Source organism: Typopeltis vanoorti, chromosome 20, assembly GCF_054136105.1.
Source record: "Typopeltis vanoorti isolate ZY-2024b chromosome 20, IOZ_Tvanoo_1.0, whole genome shotgun sequence".
NCBI classification, from domain to species: Eukaryota; Metazoa; Arthropoda; class Arachnida; order Uropygi; family Thelyphonidae; genus Typopeltis; species Typopeltis vanoorti.
In genome coordinates this window covers 24,921,727-24,942,706 of record NC_143568.1, presented here as the reverse complement: position 1 = coordinate 24,942,706, position 20,980 = coordinate 24,921,727, and the positions used below count along the sequence as shown (strand labels likewise).

The window sequence follows — 20,980 nt, the reverse complement described above, 5'->3', positions numbered from 1 at the left end:
GAAACTGCTCCACCATACACAACTCTCTGATACCTATCAGACAGCCAATCCTGAATCCAATTGACCAATCTGACATCCGGACCCATGTGCTGCAACATAAATATCAGCTTATCATGTGGCACCCTGTCAAATGCCTTCGCCAAGTCTAAGAAAATTGCAGTATATGCCTTTCCCTCATCTAATGTTCTTGTAATTTTATTATAAAAGGCTAGCATATTGCTTAAACAAGAGTGTCCTTTCACAAATCCATGTTGATTCTCACAGAAAATATTACCCTCATCCGCCCAATGCTGTATACGGTCCCTCACTACTTTATCCAAGATCTTAACAACTACCGATGACACACAGACTGGCCTATAATTAGACACTTCCAGTCTGTTACCAACCTTATGCAATGGCACTATCTTACCTTCCTTCCACTCCCTGGGCACCTTTGCCAAAAGCCAGACTTTCATTGAAAAGCCACGTTAAAGGCACTGTCAATTCCCTAGCACATTCTCTCAAAACTCGTGGTGAAATACCATCCAGTCCCACAGCTTTACTGACATCCAGAGTACTCAGTATCTGAAACACACTCTCCTCCTGTACTTCCAGACTTCGAGCCAGTCCTACCCCGCTAGCATTAAAACTGACTCCTCTAGGATGAAATACTCCAATAAAGTGTTCATTGAACAATTCCACTATGTCCTCTGCATCAGTCACTCTATTCCCATTTTTATCCTACAATATCATTCTTCCACAGTCATTTCTCCTCCTACTGGCCACATAGCTAAAAAATTCCGTAGGATTTTCTTTGGATCTTAGGGCCAATATCCTCTCATATTCCAGTTTCGCTTTCCTTACCACACTAGTCACTCTTCTGGCCTGTGTCTTATATTCCTCATGCATCTCTTCACCTGTCTCCTTATATCTCTTCCATAGCCTCTTTTTCGCATGCAATTCCTGTTTAATATTGTTTGTCATCCACTTTACTGCAGATTGTGTCCTCCTCTTCACTCGTGGTATACAACTTACCATTGCTGCTAACAAATATTCTTTCACAATTTCCCATACACTAATGATATCCCGGACTTCCAATTCCTCCCTCCATGAAACTTCCCCAAGTTGATGTCTAAGACTATTATAATCACCTGCCTTATAATTCCACATAAGTTCCCGTCTCTTTGATACTCCTGCATGTCTATTCATTTTCCAAGTCAACACCATATGGTCACTCTCTCCAACTGGTGGGAGAGCCATCAACTCAGTTATTATCAACTCTTCTGATGCTATAACCAAATCCAAAACTTTTGAACCTCTTGTTCCCTCTGTTACATGTTGCCTAAGACATATGTCCCTCAAGAATTCTAGAAATTCCATTCCCCTATTGCTACATGCATCTTCCTCTCTCCAATTTATACTACTGAAGTTAAAATCTCCCATAACAATCATTCTTCTTGCACTTGCCAAACTTAGCTGTCTAAACATCTCCTGGTCCCCATCCTCTGTGCTCCTGGGTCTGTAGCAACACCCCACTAAATATCCTGTCTTGCCTACCTCTACCTCACACCATACGCTCTCAAAATCATTTGTCTCACTTCCTTCCAAATTCTCCACTCTTAGAGGACATAGGTCATCACCTATCATAAGCAGTACTCCACCACCACGCTTTCCCCTCCTATCCTGATGAAAAATGCTATACCCAGCGACTTCTATTCCTGTTGTTATATCCCCTTCTGTCAACCACGTCTCAGTGATCGCAATAATTTTTGGCCAGGCTGATGCTATCTGCGCCACCAATTCCTCTCCCTTATTCCGGATACTCCTGGCATTAGTATAAAGCATATAAATGCCATTGTTTCTATACCCAGCATTATCCCTTCTAGACTCCACTGGGCTCAGTGTTACCTGACATTGTCTTCCTTCTCCCAAGTATCCATTCCCACAAGAGGCCACCCCTACTATCATCCTCCCTGGGACACACTGACTCGTTCAGAACAGCAATCTCTCCAGATGCCTACGTCCTTCCTCATTCAAATATAAACGGTCTCTCGCATACAATTCCTCTCTTTCCTCAAACACACTCCAAGCATCCACATATACCAGTCCTCTCTTGTCACACATTCTCGCTATTATGCCATTCAATATCACCGCTCTTCTGCTCAGCTCATCATTATCATACCTAGGCAACACGCACACTATTTTTCCTCTCTCTGTCTTCTTTCATACAGTCTCAAGCAAAAATCTCATATCTCTCGCTGCCCGACTTACATTACCACTGAAGTCATTCTTTCCTACCATCACAATCATCTTATCCACCATTTCACCTCTCTTAATTGCCATAGCCACCCTTTCTATTGTTCCTTCTGGCAAACACTCCTCGCGCATCCTATCTTGAACACCACGGATCATTGAGTCACCATACATTATACCTCTTACCATTCTCTCGCTCCTATTGTTTTCATTCTCTCCTCTTCTTTCATTCCCATACCTCTCTCTTCTACTGTTTCCATTCTCTCCTCTTCTAGCACTCCTATACATCTCTCTCATTCCATCTCTCCTACCGTTTCCATTCTCTCCTCTTCTAGCACTTCCATATCTCTCTCTCATTCCGTCTCTCCTACTGTTTCCATCCTCTCGTCTGCTAGCATTCCCATACCCCCCTCTCATTCCCTCTCTTCTACTGTTTCCATTCTCTCCTCTTCTAGCACCCCCACACCTCTCACTCATACTCCCTAAATTCTCTCTCTCTCCTACTCTGATTCGCCTTGCATTTATCTCTTCCATTCTCCTAATCTTATCTTTCATACTTCTGCTCTCATTCACAAGACATTCCACCTCCTCTTTCAACTCATCTATCTCCCTCTGCAGGTCACTCACTCTTAAATCTAAATTCACTCTCCCAAACAAAACCATCTCCTAAACTTTCACAGTCACTCACACCTTCCACACTATCAACTATTATTTTCTCATTCTCTCCTATCACACTACTTGTCTTCCTACATTCATTCCCCGTTCCTGGAGCAACAAAGTCGGATATCGATATATCTAATGTACTTATTTATTATTATTGTTCCGGGAAACTCCAAGGAGTCGACAGACTCATCGAGGGAGGCCCTAACATCAGGTCAAGAACAACTATTCAACATTCACACAGTATCTATCATACCTTGCCTTGAACTCATTCACGGTCGTAGCACCCACAACAGACTCTGGAAGCTTATTCCACTCATTTACCACTCTCCAAGTAAAAAACCTAGCTCTAACACCCTTGTCAACCACGCTCTTGCCCAGCTTCCATGCATGGCCCCTAGTCCTCCCACCACCAGTCATATTTTCAAAAATATCTTCTGGATCAATCTTATAAAAACCCTTCAGTAATTTGAATGTCTCAATCATATCACCCCTCCTTCACCTATCGTCCAATTTCTGCAACCCACAAATCTTCAACCTATTCTCATAAGGTTCATTCCACAGACCTGCTATCATCTTGGTCACTCGTCTCTGGACCCTCTCCACTTCCTCCCCATCACGAAGAAACCCTGGTGCCCATAGCTGGGCACAGAAGTCCAGATGGGGTCTTATCAAGGCTCGATACAGAGGAACAACAACTTGTTCGTCTCTGCATGTTAAAGTATTTTTCAGAAGCCAAGTGATTTGGTGAGCTGTTTTAGTTACTTTTGCAATGTGCCCCCTAAACTTCAACTCCTTATCCACCAACACTCCCAAATCCCTGGCCTCATCAATCTCCTGGAGTATGATTCCACCAATGCGATATACTGCTGCTATTCTTTTCACCCCAAAGTGCATAACCTTACACTTTGCCACATTAAATTGACATCCATTTTTCCTAGCCCAGTCCTCCAAACTATCCAAATCATCCTGTAAAATTTTGACATCTTGTGCACTCACAATTGCTCTACCCAACTTTGCATCATCAGCAAACAAGTGAACACTTCCTCTCAGATCCTTTCCAATATCATTGATGAACAAATTGGAAAGCAGTGGTCCAAGAACAGAGCCCTGTGGCACTCCACTAGTCACAAGATGTCTTTTAGACTCCACTCCTGAATAAACCACTGTTTGATATTTCTCCTTCAACCACCCTCTTATCCATCTCACCAACCCTATATCTATACCAATCTGCTCCAGTTTACTGATTAGGGTTCCATGTGGTATCCTATCAAAGGCCTTGGCAAGGTCCAGTAGTATCACTGTAAACCCATTACCCCTATCCAGTTCAGCCGTCACTGTGTTATAAAACGTGAGCAAGTTACTGAGGCATGATCTACCCTTCACAAAACCATGTTGTCCCCCATACAATATCCTATTTTCATCTATCCAATCCTGTATTCTTTTCTTGACTAATTTCTCTAAGACCTTGACAATGATTCCTGATATGCTAATCGGCCGGTAATTTACAACAGCAGTCTTGGAACCACCTTTATGCAGTGGAACTATTTTCCCCTCTTTCCACCCGCTCGGGACTAACCCAGACCCGAGACTCAAATTAAACAAAATGGTCAAGGGTACTGACAATTCTTTAGCTGCTTCTCGTACAACACGAGCTGGTATACCATCCAATCCCACAGATGTATTGACATTGAGGTTATGCAATAGACTACTCACCTCCACTTCATTAACCACAATTCCCATATAATCTGCTGGTTTATTCGTTTCTGCAATGTCACCACCTGGATGATATACTTTCGCAAAGTGCTCACTCAGTAACTCAACTATCTCAACTGATTCAGTTACCTCCCTACTATCGGCATTCTTTAAAATCAATCTGCCATGTACATTTTTCCTTTTACTTGCTACATATCTAAAAAACTGTTTAGGATTCTCTTTAGCCTGCATGGCCAATGTTCTTTCGTAATCCTTTTTTGCTTTTCTTACCACACTCGTCACCCTTCTGGCCTGCGCTTTATACCGTTCGTGTGCCTGCCGGTCACCCTTCTCCTTAAATTCCCTCCATAGTTGTTTCTTTTTTTCCAACTCAAGCTTAATGGTGTTATTCATCCATTTAACCCCTACTTGATTTATTATTCGGACTCTAGGTATACAGTCAGCCATTGCTTCATGCAAGCACTTCTTAACTACCTCCCATGCACTATCAACTTCTAGTCCTTGCAGTTGTACATGCCATGGCACTGAACCAATCAAACTCCTAAGCTTGTCATACTTTCCAGCCCGATAATTCCACATGTACCCTGTCTTAATTGAAAATTCTACACCTTTAGCCACCTCCCAAGTTAAGACCCTATGATCACTCTCACCGATTGGTGGCAATGTGGTCATATTTGTTACAGCCAAATCCTCAGATGTAATTACTAGGTCAAGCACTCTCTGACCCCTAGTATTTTCCATTACATGCTGTCGCAGATAGTTATCCCTTAATAACTGCATAAAATCCAGTTCCTTCCTCCCGTGTGTCCTCTCCTCACTCCAATCAATGCAACCATAGTTGAAATCTCCCATAATAATCACCCTCCTTCCACCCATTTCTTCTATTTGCTTGTGCATACTGTCACCACCATCTTTTCCATCACCTGGTCTATAGCAGCACCCAATTGTATATTTAGTTCTGCTAGCCACAATCTCACACCAAATGGCCTCAAATGTGCTCTTTTCTCTATCCTGCAATTCAACTTCTATTCTCCTTGGCTGGAGCTCAGATGAATTGCCATCTGCTTAGTTTAAAAAGCATGTAAGTTCCTTTCAAAAAAAAAAAAAAAACAGAATGACTAGAAACTTATTTTAAACTTTTACTCCATAAACTAGTTTCTCCATTTGCACTTGGTTTAACAAAACTGTACATCAAAAACATCTATACATAAAGAAACTTCACAAATACTTCCATTAGAAGGTAGTACTTATTTCCTCCAACTGCCTGCATTTTGCGCACATACGCTCTCCACTCTCTTTAACAAGCCACATATGTAATTCCCGAGACGAAGATAGTGTACTAATTGCTTCCAGTTTGAGAGCGAAGGAAGATAATTTTATTATGGTGTTTACTTGACATTGCTAAGACTTGCCAGCAGAATTTTTAGAAGGTTAGACAATTTGTTGATGTGCTAATTTTGTATTTTTAGAAATTTTTTAGCAGCTGATGCAATTAGAGATGCACACGAATATCTTCATTATTGTCAATAAGTAGAATGTAAGTAGTGCAATCTGTTCACATAAAAGGGAGAAGCTAGTGCACCTGTATATATAGAGAGCCTTTGTTGTATTTCAATTTAACACAATCAGGAATGACATTATTATCCCAGCAGCGTTTTAGAAAGTCTAATTTATTCAGTTGTCTAGATTGGCTTCAATTTCAGCTTACCATAATGATGGGCTTTGCACACTACGGAATTTTTGTGGATTATAGTAAGTCTGTGGCTAGCCTTATACGTTGGCTATTCATAACTGTATTTTTTAAGGAAATTACAATGTAGACTAATATTAATTAAAATCAATTTAATTAATATTCCAATATTTTGGCAAAGTCAAATTGCCATTGTCAGAGAACAAATATGAGATAGATGCACACAGGCACTACAATAAGTGATGAAGATGAAGCATGTCAACTAAGAGTAGGTAAAGTCCTGAATAATGTCCCTAGTAGGCTAAATTTGGCATCCTTAGCTGTTGGGCTGAATTATCCTGCTATGGACAAACAGGCAGGACAGCCAATATCAGAATTGCCATTTTCATCACTACAGCCACTCAGGACGTATCTAAAGCATAGTTAGCAAGTCCTGGAATATACACTATAAGAAATATCTTAGTAGGATATACTGGAAGAAAGCTACTTTACTCCATCACAGCAAATATAAATACAAAAAACTCTTCCTCAAATCTGCTTCTGCTTTAAGAAACTACCCTAACCTCAACAAATTTGGATGCATGAGCCTGTAACTAAATTTGGGAATCTCTCATCCTCCATACTTCAGCCCAATAGCCAAGGATGCTCAATTTAGCCCACTAGGGGACACTATTTAGGCCTACTCTCAGTTGATATGCTTCATCTTCATTACTTAGTACTATGAAGTGTAGAAAAGATGTTGTGGCCTTACAATAAGACTTGAATAGATTGAGTGAATGGGAATGTCAGTTCAATGTTTCAAAATGTAAGGTTTGAAAATTTGGGAAACAAAGATGGGACGTAGAATTTATGCTTGGTGGGGATATATTGTTGGAGGTGGAGGAAATAAGAGATCTTGAGGTGGCAGTGGATAAGGATCTGAAATTTAGAGGACACATTGCCAAAATTGTGAGGACAACACAACGAATTCTGGAAATGATGTGGAGGACACTGACTTGTAGAAGTAATTAAGTTCTCGTTCCATTGTATAAGGCAATGATTAGGCCACACATGGATTACTGTGCACAGATTTGGTCACCTAGTTTTTTTCAAAAGGGCAGATGTTGGAAAGGATCCAGAGGCAACTGACTAAGGTAGTTGAGAAGAGTAAAGTAACTGAGTAAAGGTTGAGAAGATGCAAGTTACAGTGTCTAGTGGATAGAAAGGGGGTGATATGATAGAGATGTACAAGTTAGTAAGGGGGTTCTTATAGGATCAATGTTGAAGAGGTTTTACAGAAAACAGCTGAAGATCAAAGGAGAACCAGAGATTATCCCTGGAAGCTGTATAAGGATGATATGACAGGGGAGTGATAAGCAGGTTCTTTGCACGCAGAATTATAAATGATTGGAATGCCTTGCCTGAGAGGGTGGTGTCTGCAGAGAATTTGAGTGTGTTTAAGTTGTGGTATAATCAGGTGTATGACAAATGGACCTTCTAGATGAGTCTTTGACTTCATGAGGTCTTAGAGTAATAATAATAATTAGTGTAATGCCTGCGTGCATGTATCTCATTATATTTTGTCCCCTGAAGGTGGCAATTTGACTTTAGAAGTTTTTTGCCAAAACATTGGAATAATAATTAAATTTATTTTAGTTAATATTAGTCTACATTGTAATTTTCCTGAAAAATGCAGTTATGAATAGCCAACATATGTTTTACTGCCAGACTAATAAATTCTATTTTTCTATACAGATGTTAATGCTGTAAATATATAACATTGTCTAGCATAGATGTTCCTTTAAAACATCTAATTACTAACCTAATTAATTTTTCAAAACTGCTAGAGAATGATATTGAATATATAAGTAATGCTGTTCAAAAGCCATTAAATTCCAAAGTTGATTCCAAAGATTACATGAAACAAAAAAGTAGTCAGATTCAGTGAAAAAAAATTACAAAAATAGCAACATGTGAATGTTTTGTGCTCTATGAGTACAAAATTCAATTTCAAAACCCAATATGACAAATTGCATTTCACACACAGAACATTAGTGCTGTCTGGAATGCAGGTGAGGAGTCACAAAGGCAAACTCTACTGACATTTTTCTCGAGGAGTTCGATGTTGCAGTTCTTGGAAAACATTTAAGAGGAAGGCTGTTTCAGAAGACATAGGTAGATGGAATAAATTAGGAGGAGGAGAAGCAAGTTCGATGTGTTTGCGGCTGTGCAGATTGGGAAGTTAGCTGCTCTTGTTTTAACCTAACAGGTGAACCTAACAGAAATTGGAGAAATGATAGTTGCTGGTTCACTGAAGAAGTGACCACAAAAGCCTGTAGAAAAGAAACAGCTGAAATAGTGCATTTATGAGGTAGATGTCAAAGTGAGTCTTCTGAAACCTCTCTACTAGGCACAGATTAGGTGCACATATCAAACATGTGATTAGTATTATAAGGATCAGCAGATTTGGGATTTGCACAGAGATTATAGCTGGATGGAGTGACAAATATATCTTCTTGAGTGTAAAATAATGCTTAGTTTTTAGAAACTGAAAAAAGGCGTTGATGTGATGTGTTTATGCCACAAGAAGTTAGAGAAAAATGTCAGTCCAAAGAGAGAGATCTGATCCTGTCTAGTGATTTGTGTATTGTTATAGTGTGGGAAGGTTAGCTAAGATCCTTTTTTTGTGAGAGAAAAAGGCAATACAGCTTTGTGGCAGTGACCAGGTATCCTCACTTCCCCACTGAATGATTATTTAAGGCATTGGTTGTAGATGATCTTAAAGGTCTAAGCACTACATAGTTTGTCAAAAGAGTAGGATGAATGGAATATACTATCATTAGCAAAGCTTATAAAATTATAGTGGTGACTGAGAGTAGGTTATTTATGTATAAGAGAAAGAGAGTAGGTTATGGAACAGAACCCTGAGGCACTCCTTGCATTTGTGACAAAGTGAGAAGAGGGAAGAGGCATCCAGATATGACAGACAGTTACAATTAGAGAGAGAGAGAGCTGCTATCCAATTACAGAGGAATGCAGGCAGACTGAAGGAAGGCAGTTTTCTTAGGAGGCCTTCATGCCAAACATGATCAAAAGCTTTGGAAATGTCAAGAGTGACAGCATGTTTCTCCAAACCTTTCTGAGATAAGTATCCAGTGGGAGTTGATGTAAAAACTAAGAGGTCAGCTGTAAATCTAGATTAGTAGAATCCATACTGCTGTTGTTGATTAACCAACAGATCTCTTCTCAGCAGTAGAGGAGTTGACTGCTGGTGACATGCTCTGTTAGTTTGAAGAGGATTGAGGTCACACAACTGGTTGAATGGCAGACATTTGGAAATAGGTTGGATATGTTGGACGTTTTTATCCCGCTTGGTTAGACTATAAATTATATATTTAGTTTAATCCTTTATCCAAGTGTAAGCAAACAAAGTTTGCGCCTGAACTATCTTCAGGACTGGGGCAACTCATGGCAAAGGTGGATTAAGTTCTCATCACTTTCCTTAGTATCCCATAATGCAAAGCACATCTCCTTGCGGATATGTATAATGATATGCATTATGGGAAGGGTCACTACCCAGACCGGTTTCGACATCTTTCTGTAATCCAGAGTAATTTAATAACAATGTGTGACACCTTTTGGCAACTGGCATATGGAAATATGAGTTCTGCATTGCTTCAACCTTGGTATCACCTCTGGGTCTGGCTCCCACTGAAGAGACTTCAATAAAGGTAGAAACTGGTCTGGGAAACCAGTTCATATATGATGGATACGCTTTGTATCAATCATATATTTCAATGTAATATCAATGGTATTACAATTTTAATATGCACTTCACATCCATGATAACCTTAACGTCTATAGACATCTTGGCCGGTAGCATGGTTAAAGTCATCATACCATAGTCATTTTTCCTCTTACTTGCAACATAACAAAAAAAAAACTCATTTGGGTTTACTTTAGCCTGTTGAGCTAATTCTCTCTCAGTCTGATTTGGCCCCTCTTACTTGAACTTTGTACTGCTGATCACTTTTTTCTTTATATTTTGTCTGCCATTTTCCTTTTTTGCAGCTACTGCTTTCTTTTCTTTTGCAGCTATCCCTACTCAGCTACTTAATTCCAAATTGGTTTACATATTTACATAGGGTTAGCAGCTGGTTGGTGTAAAATAACTGCTTGAACAAAAGAATGCCTAGTTTTTTAGAAGCTGAGGAAACTACTGATGTGATGTGTTTATTCCAAGAGAGGTTAGAGGTAAATGTCAGTTCAAGGAGAGCGAGAGAGAGAGAGTTTATCCTGTTTGGTGATGTGTGTATTACTGAGGATGAAGGAAGATGAGTAGGTTATCCTTGCCCCACTGAAGGTTGTTATAGAGATCAGTGGTTGCATATGATCCTGATGCAAGGAATATCGGGGAACTACATGGCTTGCCAAAAGAAGTAGGACGAGCAAAAAGTGCTATCATTGGCAAAGCTATGGATAGGATTTGTAGCGATTGAGAGAGCAGGTCATTTATGTATAAGAGAAATAAGGTAGGTGGGAGAATGGAGTTCTGAGGCACTCCTGCACTGGTGGCAAAGCTCCAAGAGAGGGTATCTTTCACCATGACACACAGTGAATGACCACAGAGAAAGTTGGCTATTCAGTTAACATGTTTCTCCGAACCTTTCCACGCCACATGTCCAGGGGTGAGTGGCATAGACTAAGATATCATCCCTGGATCTGGATTGGCAAAAATCTATACTGATGGTTGCTGATTAACTGGTAAGCTTCTAGGTAGTGAAGATGTTGACCACTGATAATTTTCTCTATTATTTTGCATAGGAATGAGGTGATGGCAATTGGTTTGTAGTTGGACAGTAGGTTTTTGTCTCCTTTTTTGGAATGGGTTGGATATATGTTAGTTTCCATGCGATGGGAGAAGTGCCAGCTGAGGATAGAAGATTGAAGAGATGACAGAGGACAGGTGTTAGCTCTGGAACACAATGTTTGAGTACAATAGGACTGATGCCATTGGGACCAGATGATTTTGTAGTGTTAAGGTTGTTTAACCATGCTACCGGCCAAGACATCTATAGACGTCAAGGTTATCATGGATGCGAAGTGCATATTAAAATTGTAATACCATTGATATTACATTGAAATATATGATGGATACGAAGTGTATGAGGATGCGTATTTGATCCATAATGGCTACATGGTTAATATTTTTCTTATGTCTCTCTTCCAAAAGAACAGGAGGCATATGGTGCTCAGTTGCTGGTATGGAAGGAGGTAATCTGCCTTTGTTATCTATGCAGGAGTTAGAGGAAAAGAGTGATGCCAGGTGGTCAGCTTTTTCTTTAGTTATTGTTGTTGTTGTTGCAAGCCACCTGTATTGAGATGAGCAGTTTCTATTCAACTGCTTTGATACATCTTGAGTTCAAAGTCACTCAGTGGGCAACTTTATATTATCAAAAAAAAAAATTGGAATGATTGGAGGGAGGGTATTCTGTATGAGAGGACTCTTGCACAAGATTGTGATCTGAGTTAAAGACAGGAGAGATAATCTCTGGAGTGTATTCAGAAAGATAACTGGTATTTGACAGTGGAGAGGATATCAGGTACTTGGGTGTGTAGATAGATGTGTTCTATATGCATTAGGTCACTGCTTATAGCAAAAATTTCTGAATCATGTCCAACTTAGTCAGTAGTATTGGAAAAGGAGAGCCAATTACAGTTGTGGACATTAATGTCACTTAGAAAGGTGATTTCACTATATGGATAGCTGGATTACAGAAGGCCAAGCCTCATGAACAGGAAGGTAAAGAGATCTGAGTGGCAATTTGGAGAGAGGTAAATACATCAGATGAATGTTATTGAATGGAGCAAGGAAATGAGGCTAGAGGAAATCAAAAGCAAGGGATTCTAATTTAGGCATTCTTTGGTAAGCAGTCAAAAGCAATCTGCTGCAGATAGTCTCTTGATATTTAGAAATGTAACTAGAAAGCTAATACACATATAAGAGAATGACTACAGACAAATGAATGGGGGTGTCAGTTTAATGCAGCAAAATGTAAGGTCTTGAGGTTTGGGACATATCGATGGGATGCTGCATACTCTATGGGAGGAGTTAAACTGGAGGAAGTAGGAGAGACAAGAGATCTGGGTTTGATGATTGATAGAAACTTGAAATTTAGGGGACATATTGCAAAGGTAGTGAAGGTAACGCAGAGGATTGCTGCAATAATGAGAAGGACACTGACCTGCAGAGATAAAATGGTTATCATTCCATTGTATAAGACTCTGATCAGACCACACTTAGACTATTGTTCTCAGATTTTAGTCCCCAGGATTTGAAGGGGATAAATTAACTGTGGAAAGAGTACAAAGGTGGATAACAAAGATGGTGTCAGGACTGTACAATGTTAGTTATGAGAATCAGTTGAGGGAATGCGGACTGCAGAGTTTGGTGGATAGAAGAAGAAGGAGGGGTGATATGATAGAGACTTTTAAACTGTTGAGAGGTGGTTACAGGGTTGACACTGGGGAGTTCTTTCGCTTGGTTGAACAGCAGGAAGGAGTCAGGACAAGGGGCCATCCCCGGAAGTTACGAAAGGAAACCGTGAGAAAGAGGGTGAGGAGTGGTTTCTTTGCATGGAGGGTGATTGAACCATGGAATGGTGAGAGGGAGAATGATCAATGTATTTAAGGAGTGGTATGATAGACTTTGTGTTTCCTAGGAAGGACCTCCCTCGATGAGTCTTGATAGATGTGTTTCTTAGAAAGGACTTACCATGATGAGTCTTTTGACTCCATGGAGGCCTGAATAATAATAATAATAATAATAAATACTCCAATTATAAATGTTTTCAAAGTGAATGTTTTTTAATATTAATCTGTTAATTAATATACTTAATTTTTATAATGTGAATCTTACCCACAAAAAAAAAAGTTAAGGGTTAGATTATCTGGAACCAAACATTGAATTTTTTTCAAGCTAAGGAACTTATTGGTGGCTTGAAAAGTCCTCCGATAAGCAGGTTGGTTGTTTTTCACACTTGATGAAAACTACCTACTACTTGAAGACTCGCAGCACTCTACCAAACAGGTTGACATTTTATTATAAAAATAAAAAAGTTAACATTTTTAGGCCCATACGATTATAGGGAAACCTCCCTTAATGCAACTAATTAATGGAAGTTTTTTCACTTGGCTATGCTACCAATTATATATTTGGCTTAATCCTTTATCCAAGTGTAAGCAAACAAAGTTTGCACCGGGAGTATTTTCAGGACTGGGGCAACTCGTGGTAAAGGTGGAATAAGTTCTGATCACTTGCCTGGGTTAAAGGATTAAACCAAATCTATAATTGGTAGCATAGCCAAGTGAAAAAACTTTCATCAACTATCTCTAATCCAGAGAATTTTAATAATAAGTGTTGACACCTTTTGGCAACTAGTATATGGTGATATGACTTCTGCATTACTTCCACCTTAGTATCACCACCTCTGGTTTGGCTCCTGCTGATAAGATCTCAATAAAGGTCAAAACCAGTCTGGGTAGTGGCCCTTCCCTTAATGCAGAGCATTAAGCTTGGGTGATGGATGGCAATGCTGTAGCCAATGAAGTTCTAAATGAGGCTCGGCTGTTGCTGTTACTCAGGTAGAGGGGCAACGAATGGAAATGCTGTAGCCATGAAGTTATTTGAGGCTCGGCTGTTGCTGTTGCCCCTCAGATGAGATATGAGCGATTCTGCTCGGTGGTGGGGTGGGCCTGCCACTGGGTAGAGCATATGCTGAGAGTTCTTCTCAGTGATGGGGTGAGCATTATTTGTTACTGAGGGGAACAACCGCTGAGTTAAATGAACCTTTGGGTCACTTATTGTTGGGGGATCTCACAAGTTTTTTGGAGAGGTAACTCTGCACTTAAACAGGGAATCTTGTCTGGATAGTGGCCCTTCCCTTAATGCATAGCATTATACATGTCTGCAAGGAGATGTGCTTTGCATTATGGGAGATACTAATACAAGTGATCAGAACTTATTTCACCTTTACCACAAGTTGCCCCAGTCCTGAAAATACTTCAGATGCAAACTTTGTTTGCTTACACTTGGATAAAGGATTAATCCAAATATATAACTGGTAATCCATCAATTAATGCACGCTAAGCGAAATTGCATTAAGCAAATACAATAAACAATAAGAATAATCATAATTCATCCATCAATTAGCATAAATTTGGAAAAATAATTACAGTATAAGCTATATTAGAAGATAAAATCATCAAGTTAATAAAAATCAATTGCTTAAATTTTTATTTAATGTCCAAACATTTGATTGAGCTACATTTTTCAAAAAAATTAAGTAAAGATATTTGAATCATGCTAAACTTTTCATCTTGTCATGCAATTTGCGATAGCTGGCAATCACTTTATCAAGCTTTCGGCAGACTTTGAAGCTTCGTTCCATATCAGGATCAGCAACAAACAAAATTTCCTTAGCATACTCAATGTGATTGAAAACTAGCCTAAGTTCTTTTGCAGATAGCATCTTAGTTGTAACATTCTCTTCTTGTTTGCACTCCTTATCTTCTTCATATACATGCTGTTCTTCTAGTTAAAAAAGGTCATTCTCACTTAACTGTTCTAAATGGGAATTGAGCAAGTTTCTTACATCTTCATTATCCAATTCATTAAATCCAAGTTCTTTTCTAATTGTGCTGATTTCTTCAATAATGTTAGATCTTTGATTTTGCACATGATATTGCACAGGCTTGAGCTTAAAGTCGCCTTCTGCACTGCTTCCTAATAAAAGCCTAAGACGATCTTTAGATACTTTGTTTCCTAGTTGAGATATTTCAGTTTTAGCTAGGAATGTTTTTGTTGGCCTACACTTCCAAAAGAGACCAATTTTGTTGACACTAAACATTTGACGATCATCATAATCACCCTCCTGAATTATGCTTTGCAATTCTTCAGAAACTTGGCTGCAGAATCTTTAGCAGCAGTAGCAGATTTCTCAGTTATTCTTATGTTATGTAGTCCAGTTCACAGTAAAGCTTTCACGTTCCTCTTGAAATTTGGTCTCTTTCAATGAGGTAAAAATATTGAGACCTTTTGCTTGAATATTCCCTGTACAAGGAATATTCTTTTTTGATTATAATCCTCAATCCAGAGTGATAGAAGATGCTCCATGTCAATCATTAAATGGCTTCTATTTTGGGTGATTGGCATGCTTAAAGAAGCAGTAGCAACTTTTCTTTGTTCATTGTATTCTTTACTTACTTACTTACTGTCCTCTTCCGTCGAGGATAGGTTGAGTCTTCCATGTTTCCACAACAACCTCCAGGAACCTCAGTTTTTTGCATGGCTGGTGAGCTGTCTATATGTTTGTAATCTGGAGTTGACCTTTATTGATGTTATTGATTTAATTCTTTGTCTTCCTTTTTTCTTTTAATCTTGCATACAGAACAAGGTTGGGTAGCCTTTTTGATGTCATTCTCTCGATATCTTCATACCATTGAAGTTGTCTTCTTTTGATCTTTTCTATTAATGAGTCTGTATATTTTAGGTCTTGTCTTACAGTTTCATTTGTTTTCTTTTCTGTCCATTGTTTTATTTATTTTTCTGAGACATGTCATCTCGAAAGCCTCCAGTTTTCGTATCTCTGTCTTCTTGAGTCTCCAAGTTTCTGAAGCATATAGCACAGTGGGTATTATAATTTGCATTATATAATTTTATATTTACGATCTGGAGATTTTATTATTTTTCCTAGCTTATTAAATGATGACCATGCAGTTGATATTCTATGTTTAATAGTGGTCATGGTATCTAAATGTCCTGTTATTACTGTTCCTAAATAGTTGAATTGTTTTACCTGTTCAATTGTTGATCCATTGAAGGAGAAGTTTAGTATTTCTTTGTTTTTTTCCAATTATCAAGATTTTTGTTTTGTCTGTATTTATGGTCATACTATATTCTTTAGCCATATTGTTTAGTTTGGTTATTAGATTCACCATTTTTTCTTTTGTGTCTGCTAACATTACAATGTCATCTGCATATTTTATGTTATAAAGGTTATAACTATTTAGGTTGACCCCTTTTTCTTCTTCCAAGGCTTAGTTAATCATATCCTCTAGGTAGATGTTAAAAAGGTATGGGGAGATGGGACATCCTTGGACTATTCCTTTACTGATGTTTATTTTATCTGTTGTTATACTGTTGAATTTAATTATTGCTTCTCTGTGAATATAATATTTTTCTAAGAAGTCTAGGATATCTTCATTGATTTTTTTCTGTTTTAATATTCTTAATAAAGTTATTCTGTTTATTGAGTTGAATGCCTCTTTAAAAATCTATAAAACCATAATAGATATTTTTGTTATGTTCTCAGTATAATTCTGCTAGCCTTTGTATTATGAAGATCTGATCCAATGTGAAGCAATTCTTTCTGAAGCCTGCCTGTTCTTCACTAAGAATGATCTCATATATGCTCTTTATTCTGTTCTGTAATACTCTTGTAAATATTTTGTAAGCATGGCTGAGTAATGTGATTGGTCTGTAATGTTTACAGTTTTTCTTATCACCTTTCTTGTAAATTGGTATGATAATTCCTGTTCTCCAATCTTCTGGTATTTCTTCTCATTTAATGATTTTGTTGAAAAGTGTTGGAATTTTTTTATAATGAAGTAAAAATTAAATTAAATTAAAGATAGCAAGAAATTATATTTAAAGATATTTAATATAATTTAAATTAAAGATAGCAAGAAATTATATTAAAGATATTTAATATAATTTAAATTAAAGATAGCAAGAAATTATATACTTAGTTTAATCCTTTATCCAAGTGTAAGCAAACAAAGTTTGCTCCTGACATATTTACAGGACTAGGGCAACTCGTATAAGGAAGCTAAGACTTCACATCACTTGCATCCCTTTTGATATTGCAGAATGATCCTAGGAGAATCCAAGAATAAGAACTATCCCAGCCCTGTTAAATCTTCCAAAGCTCCAATAAGAAAGATGTGGACATCTATCTGTTAAACGTTTTATATCTGAAGAAGTATGTTTCTTGAAAAAACAAAAACCTGATATTATGGCGTAGCATAAGTTTCCATATAGTTTCTTGTTTAATTTGTCTGTGGAATCCTCATACATTTAATGAGACAATGCAGAAAGGAGATGCTATGATTAATGAAGTGTCACTGGTAAGTCTTTAACTTCTAAACTTTGGAAGAACCCAATGAGATCTTCAGTCTGTGAAGGAGCAATTCTGTATCCTGCTTCTTTTAAACTGCTTTCCAGTTTTTACAGTTACTTTCCATTATTTCAATTTCATGTCTGCGGTTTTTAATTTGGAAGCTAGTTATTTTCTTTTCATGTAGGTGATAATTGTACTGAGAAAACTTTAAACCAGTAAACTTTATTATATTTTCTTTAATGGTATCTCTTGCTTTCTCTTTATTAGCATGAGTTGGTTCTTCATAATCCATAAACTCTTCTGAGCTTGAAGAGTTTCATTTGATGATCCACAGCCTTCTCCATCTTTACATTTTTTATTACTTCTTTATCTTTTACATGTAGTTTTTTTTTTATTATTATTAATACATCTTTCATCATTCAGCCTGCCTGGTTGGCCAAGTGGTTAGCATATCCACTCTCCAGCCAAAAGGCTGCAGGTTCGAATCCTGCTGTGGACACGATGTTTGTGATTATTTGATAGTGGGTGGTAGATGGCGTTGGTGTAGTTGCAGTTATTTGTAGTTTGTGGAGACAGACAGTTGTAGAGAAGGTGCCCTCCCTCTATAAGTCTTTGAACTCTCTGGAGGTGTCATGTAATAATAATAATAATGTTTCCTTTTTAAAGATCTTGTCTGCATATTAAGTTCTTTCAGTTGTTTTGCTTGCATGTCTGTTTCTTCTCCAGTTTCCACAGGTTTCCAGCAATGGCCTCTTGTTCTACCCCATCTCCCATTCTATGAAAAATCTCTTCCATGTCAACCTGATAACAACCCCTGACTAAAATAATAAATTAATAAAATAATAAAATCTTACCTGGGTAAGTAGTACAACACCAGGCAACTCGTAGCAAAGGTGGAGCAAGATACCAACACTCCTATCCCAGTATCTCCCATTATGCAAAACACATCTCCTTGCAGATATGTATACTGTTATGCATTAAAGGATTGGCCACTACCCAGACTAGTTTCGACCTTTATTGAGGTCTCTTCAGTGGGAGCCAGGCTCAGAGTTGGAGATACTAGGCAGAAGCAGTAGCAAGGTCATCTTTACCTATAGGTAAACTTTCAACCCCTGACTAAGCTTATATGTCTCAATCATATTCCCCTCCTACACATGAGGCTTTGCAGTTTACATTCTCTCAATCTGTCATCGAACTCCACATTCCAAAGACCACTGACAACCTCTGTGAATCTTCTCTGGACCATTTCCAACCAGATCTGTGCACATATATCCACATATGAGGCATGATCGAGGCCTTATACAATGGCATCATAACCTCTTTATTTCTGCATGTCAGGGTCCTCTGCATCATTGCAGTTATCCGATGTGATGTCTTCACAATGTGCAATGTGGCACCTGGATGTTTTCCCTCCAAATGTATACTTTGCATCGCATTGTTTGCTTAGTAGATTTCAAATCCTTACACTTTTCAACATTGAACTGATAGTTTCATTACCTACCCATTATGTAATCTATTCAAGTCCTCCTTGTAAGGCCACAACATCTACTTGAATCAGCATTGATCTACCCAATTTGGCATCTCTGCAAAAAGTTGCATATCACTAGTTAAACCCATCCCAATATCATTAATATATATTTGAAATGTCCACCACCATTAATATATGGTAGTGGACATTTCAAAAGTCGTAAACCTAATCTAGAAAAATATTCTATATCTATGATCTTGTTTTTATAGTAATATTTTAATGACTTAATGAGCTTACCAACTTATCGGTAGTGCTTGTATCTTTTGGGACTCCACCCACAAACAATGGACTTTTTAATGCCAATTTACGACTTACATTCACTTCTTTACTATCTCCATCCACGCTAAATTTTATTCGTCGAGCCTTTTTAATTACAGTAACCTTTAAATAAAAAAAATTCTAAAATAAATTTAATTACTTGAAGATATTAAAATATATGAATCATGAATTTTGCTATGAGAATTATATGTGCACCAAATAGTCATCGTTTCGTTATATAGATCTTTAATTTTCAATTGGATTGGTGTCAATATTCTCTGATTTGAAATACACACATTTACATCATATATTATAATTTGTGTGTAAATCTGAAAGAAAAAAAAAAGAAACGAAGAAGTAACGATTTAATTTTTTAAAGCATATTGCAATTTGCAGGATACTCTTTGACATCATATGTGAGTGTTAATTGTAATATTATTATAATTAACATCAGAATGCCATGGAATCAGAGACTAATTGTGGAAGGTACAATATCACACACAAAACTCATCAAACTGTGCTTTATACTTATTCAATGACTCTTCATTCACAACATACTCAGGTAATGCATACCACTCACCAACTATGCTACATGCAAAGAATCTACTCCTCATTCCTTTGCTCATGTCCTCATTATACAGTTTAAGGGATAGCCTCTTGTTCTACTCCTTTCACTCTCCCATTCTCTGAAAAATTTCTTCCATGTAAACGTGATAACAACCCGACTGTGGAGTATTCATAACTAAAAATTATACTACAGTAATTAAGTTTTAATAATATGTAAATATTTCGATATTAGAATTATTAACAATAATTCTAATATTGAATTAGAATTATTAACATAATAATTAACAATTTCGACAATAGAATTATTAACTCAAAAATTTCCAGCTGATATTGTGGAATTATTCAAATTTGCTATCACATCCAGATACTTCACATGGAAAGATAAAATTTATAAACAAGAGGAAGGAATGGCAATGAGCTCTTCCTTATCACCAAACTTAGCCAACCTTTTTCTGGAACACCTAGAAAATAGAATTTTTGCTCTTGAACCAAAACCAAATATATGGCTATGATGTGTTGAAGATATCTTTAGTCTGGAATCACTCTGAACAAGAACTGTACTCATTTCTATATAAGATCAACAACCTTCATCCTTGTATTAAATTCACACTAGAAAAAGAATCATCACAAGGTATCTTCTTTCCCAATGTACACATCCAACGAAAACAAGATAGTTCCATTTCTGGATATTCACTTAAACACCTGTCTATCGTAAACCAACTTTTTCAGTTCGTTACATTCACAATTCATTGGCTCACCATCCATCTCAAAAATATTGCATCATAAAATTGTTGGTATTCAGAGCACACAAATTTTGTTCCTCTGAAGAATCTTTAAAACAAGATCAAATTTAAAATCAAATCCGTCCACACATGGCCCGAAGAAACGACAAAAAAATTAATACCTCAGTATGCCCGTGCACCCAGAATTTATGGCCTGCCAAAAATACACAAATCTGGCACACCACTTCGCCCGATCGTTGAAGGAATTGACAGCCCAAATTATCACTTAGCAAAAAAATTAGCTGCCACACTCAAGGAATTGGTAGGTCAGTCCCCTTCCGACATAAAAAATACACAACATTTCATCAGTAAAATCAAAAACATTACACTCACCGACCAAGATTTATTAGTCAGCTTTGACATAACCTCCCTTTTCACCTATGTCCCA

At 37.7% G+C, this 20,980-nt stretch overlaps 1 protein-coding gene across 1 annotated transcript in view; it reads right to left on the bottom strand.

Annotated features, from left to right (window-relative positions):
* The window catches only part of LOC150095284 (laminin subunit alpha-1-like), a 1,249,242-nt gene that overhangs the window by 92,417 nt on the left and 1,135,845 nt on the right, over nucleotides 1-20,980 (bottom strand). The window contains exon 61 of the mRNA XM_090410638.1: nucleotides 19,223-19,366. Within this exon, the coding sequence (XP_090266764.1) occupies nucleotides 19,223-19,366 (144 nt within the window). The remainder of the gene's footprint in view (nucleotides 1-19,222; nucleotides 19,367-20,980) is intronic.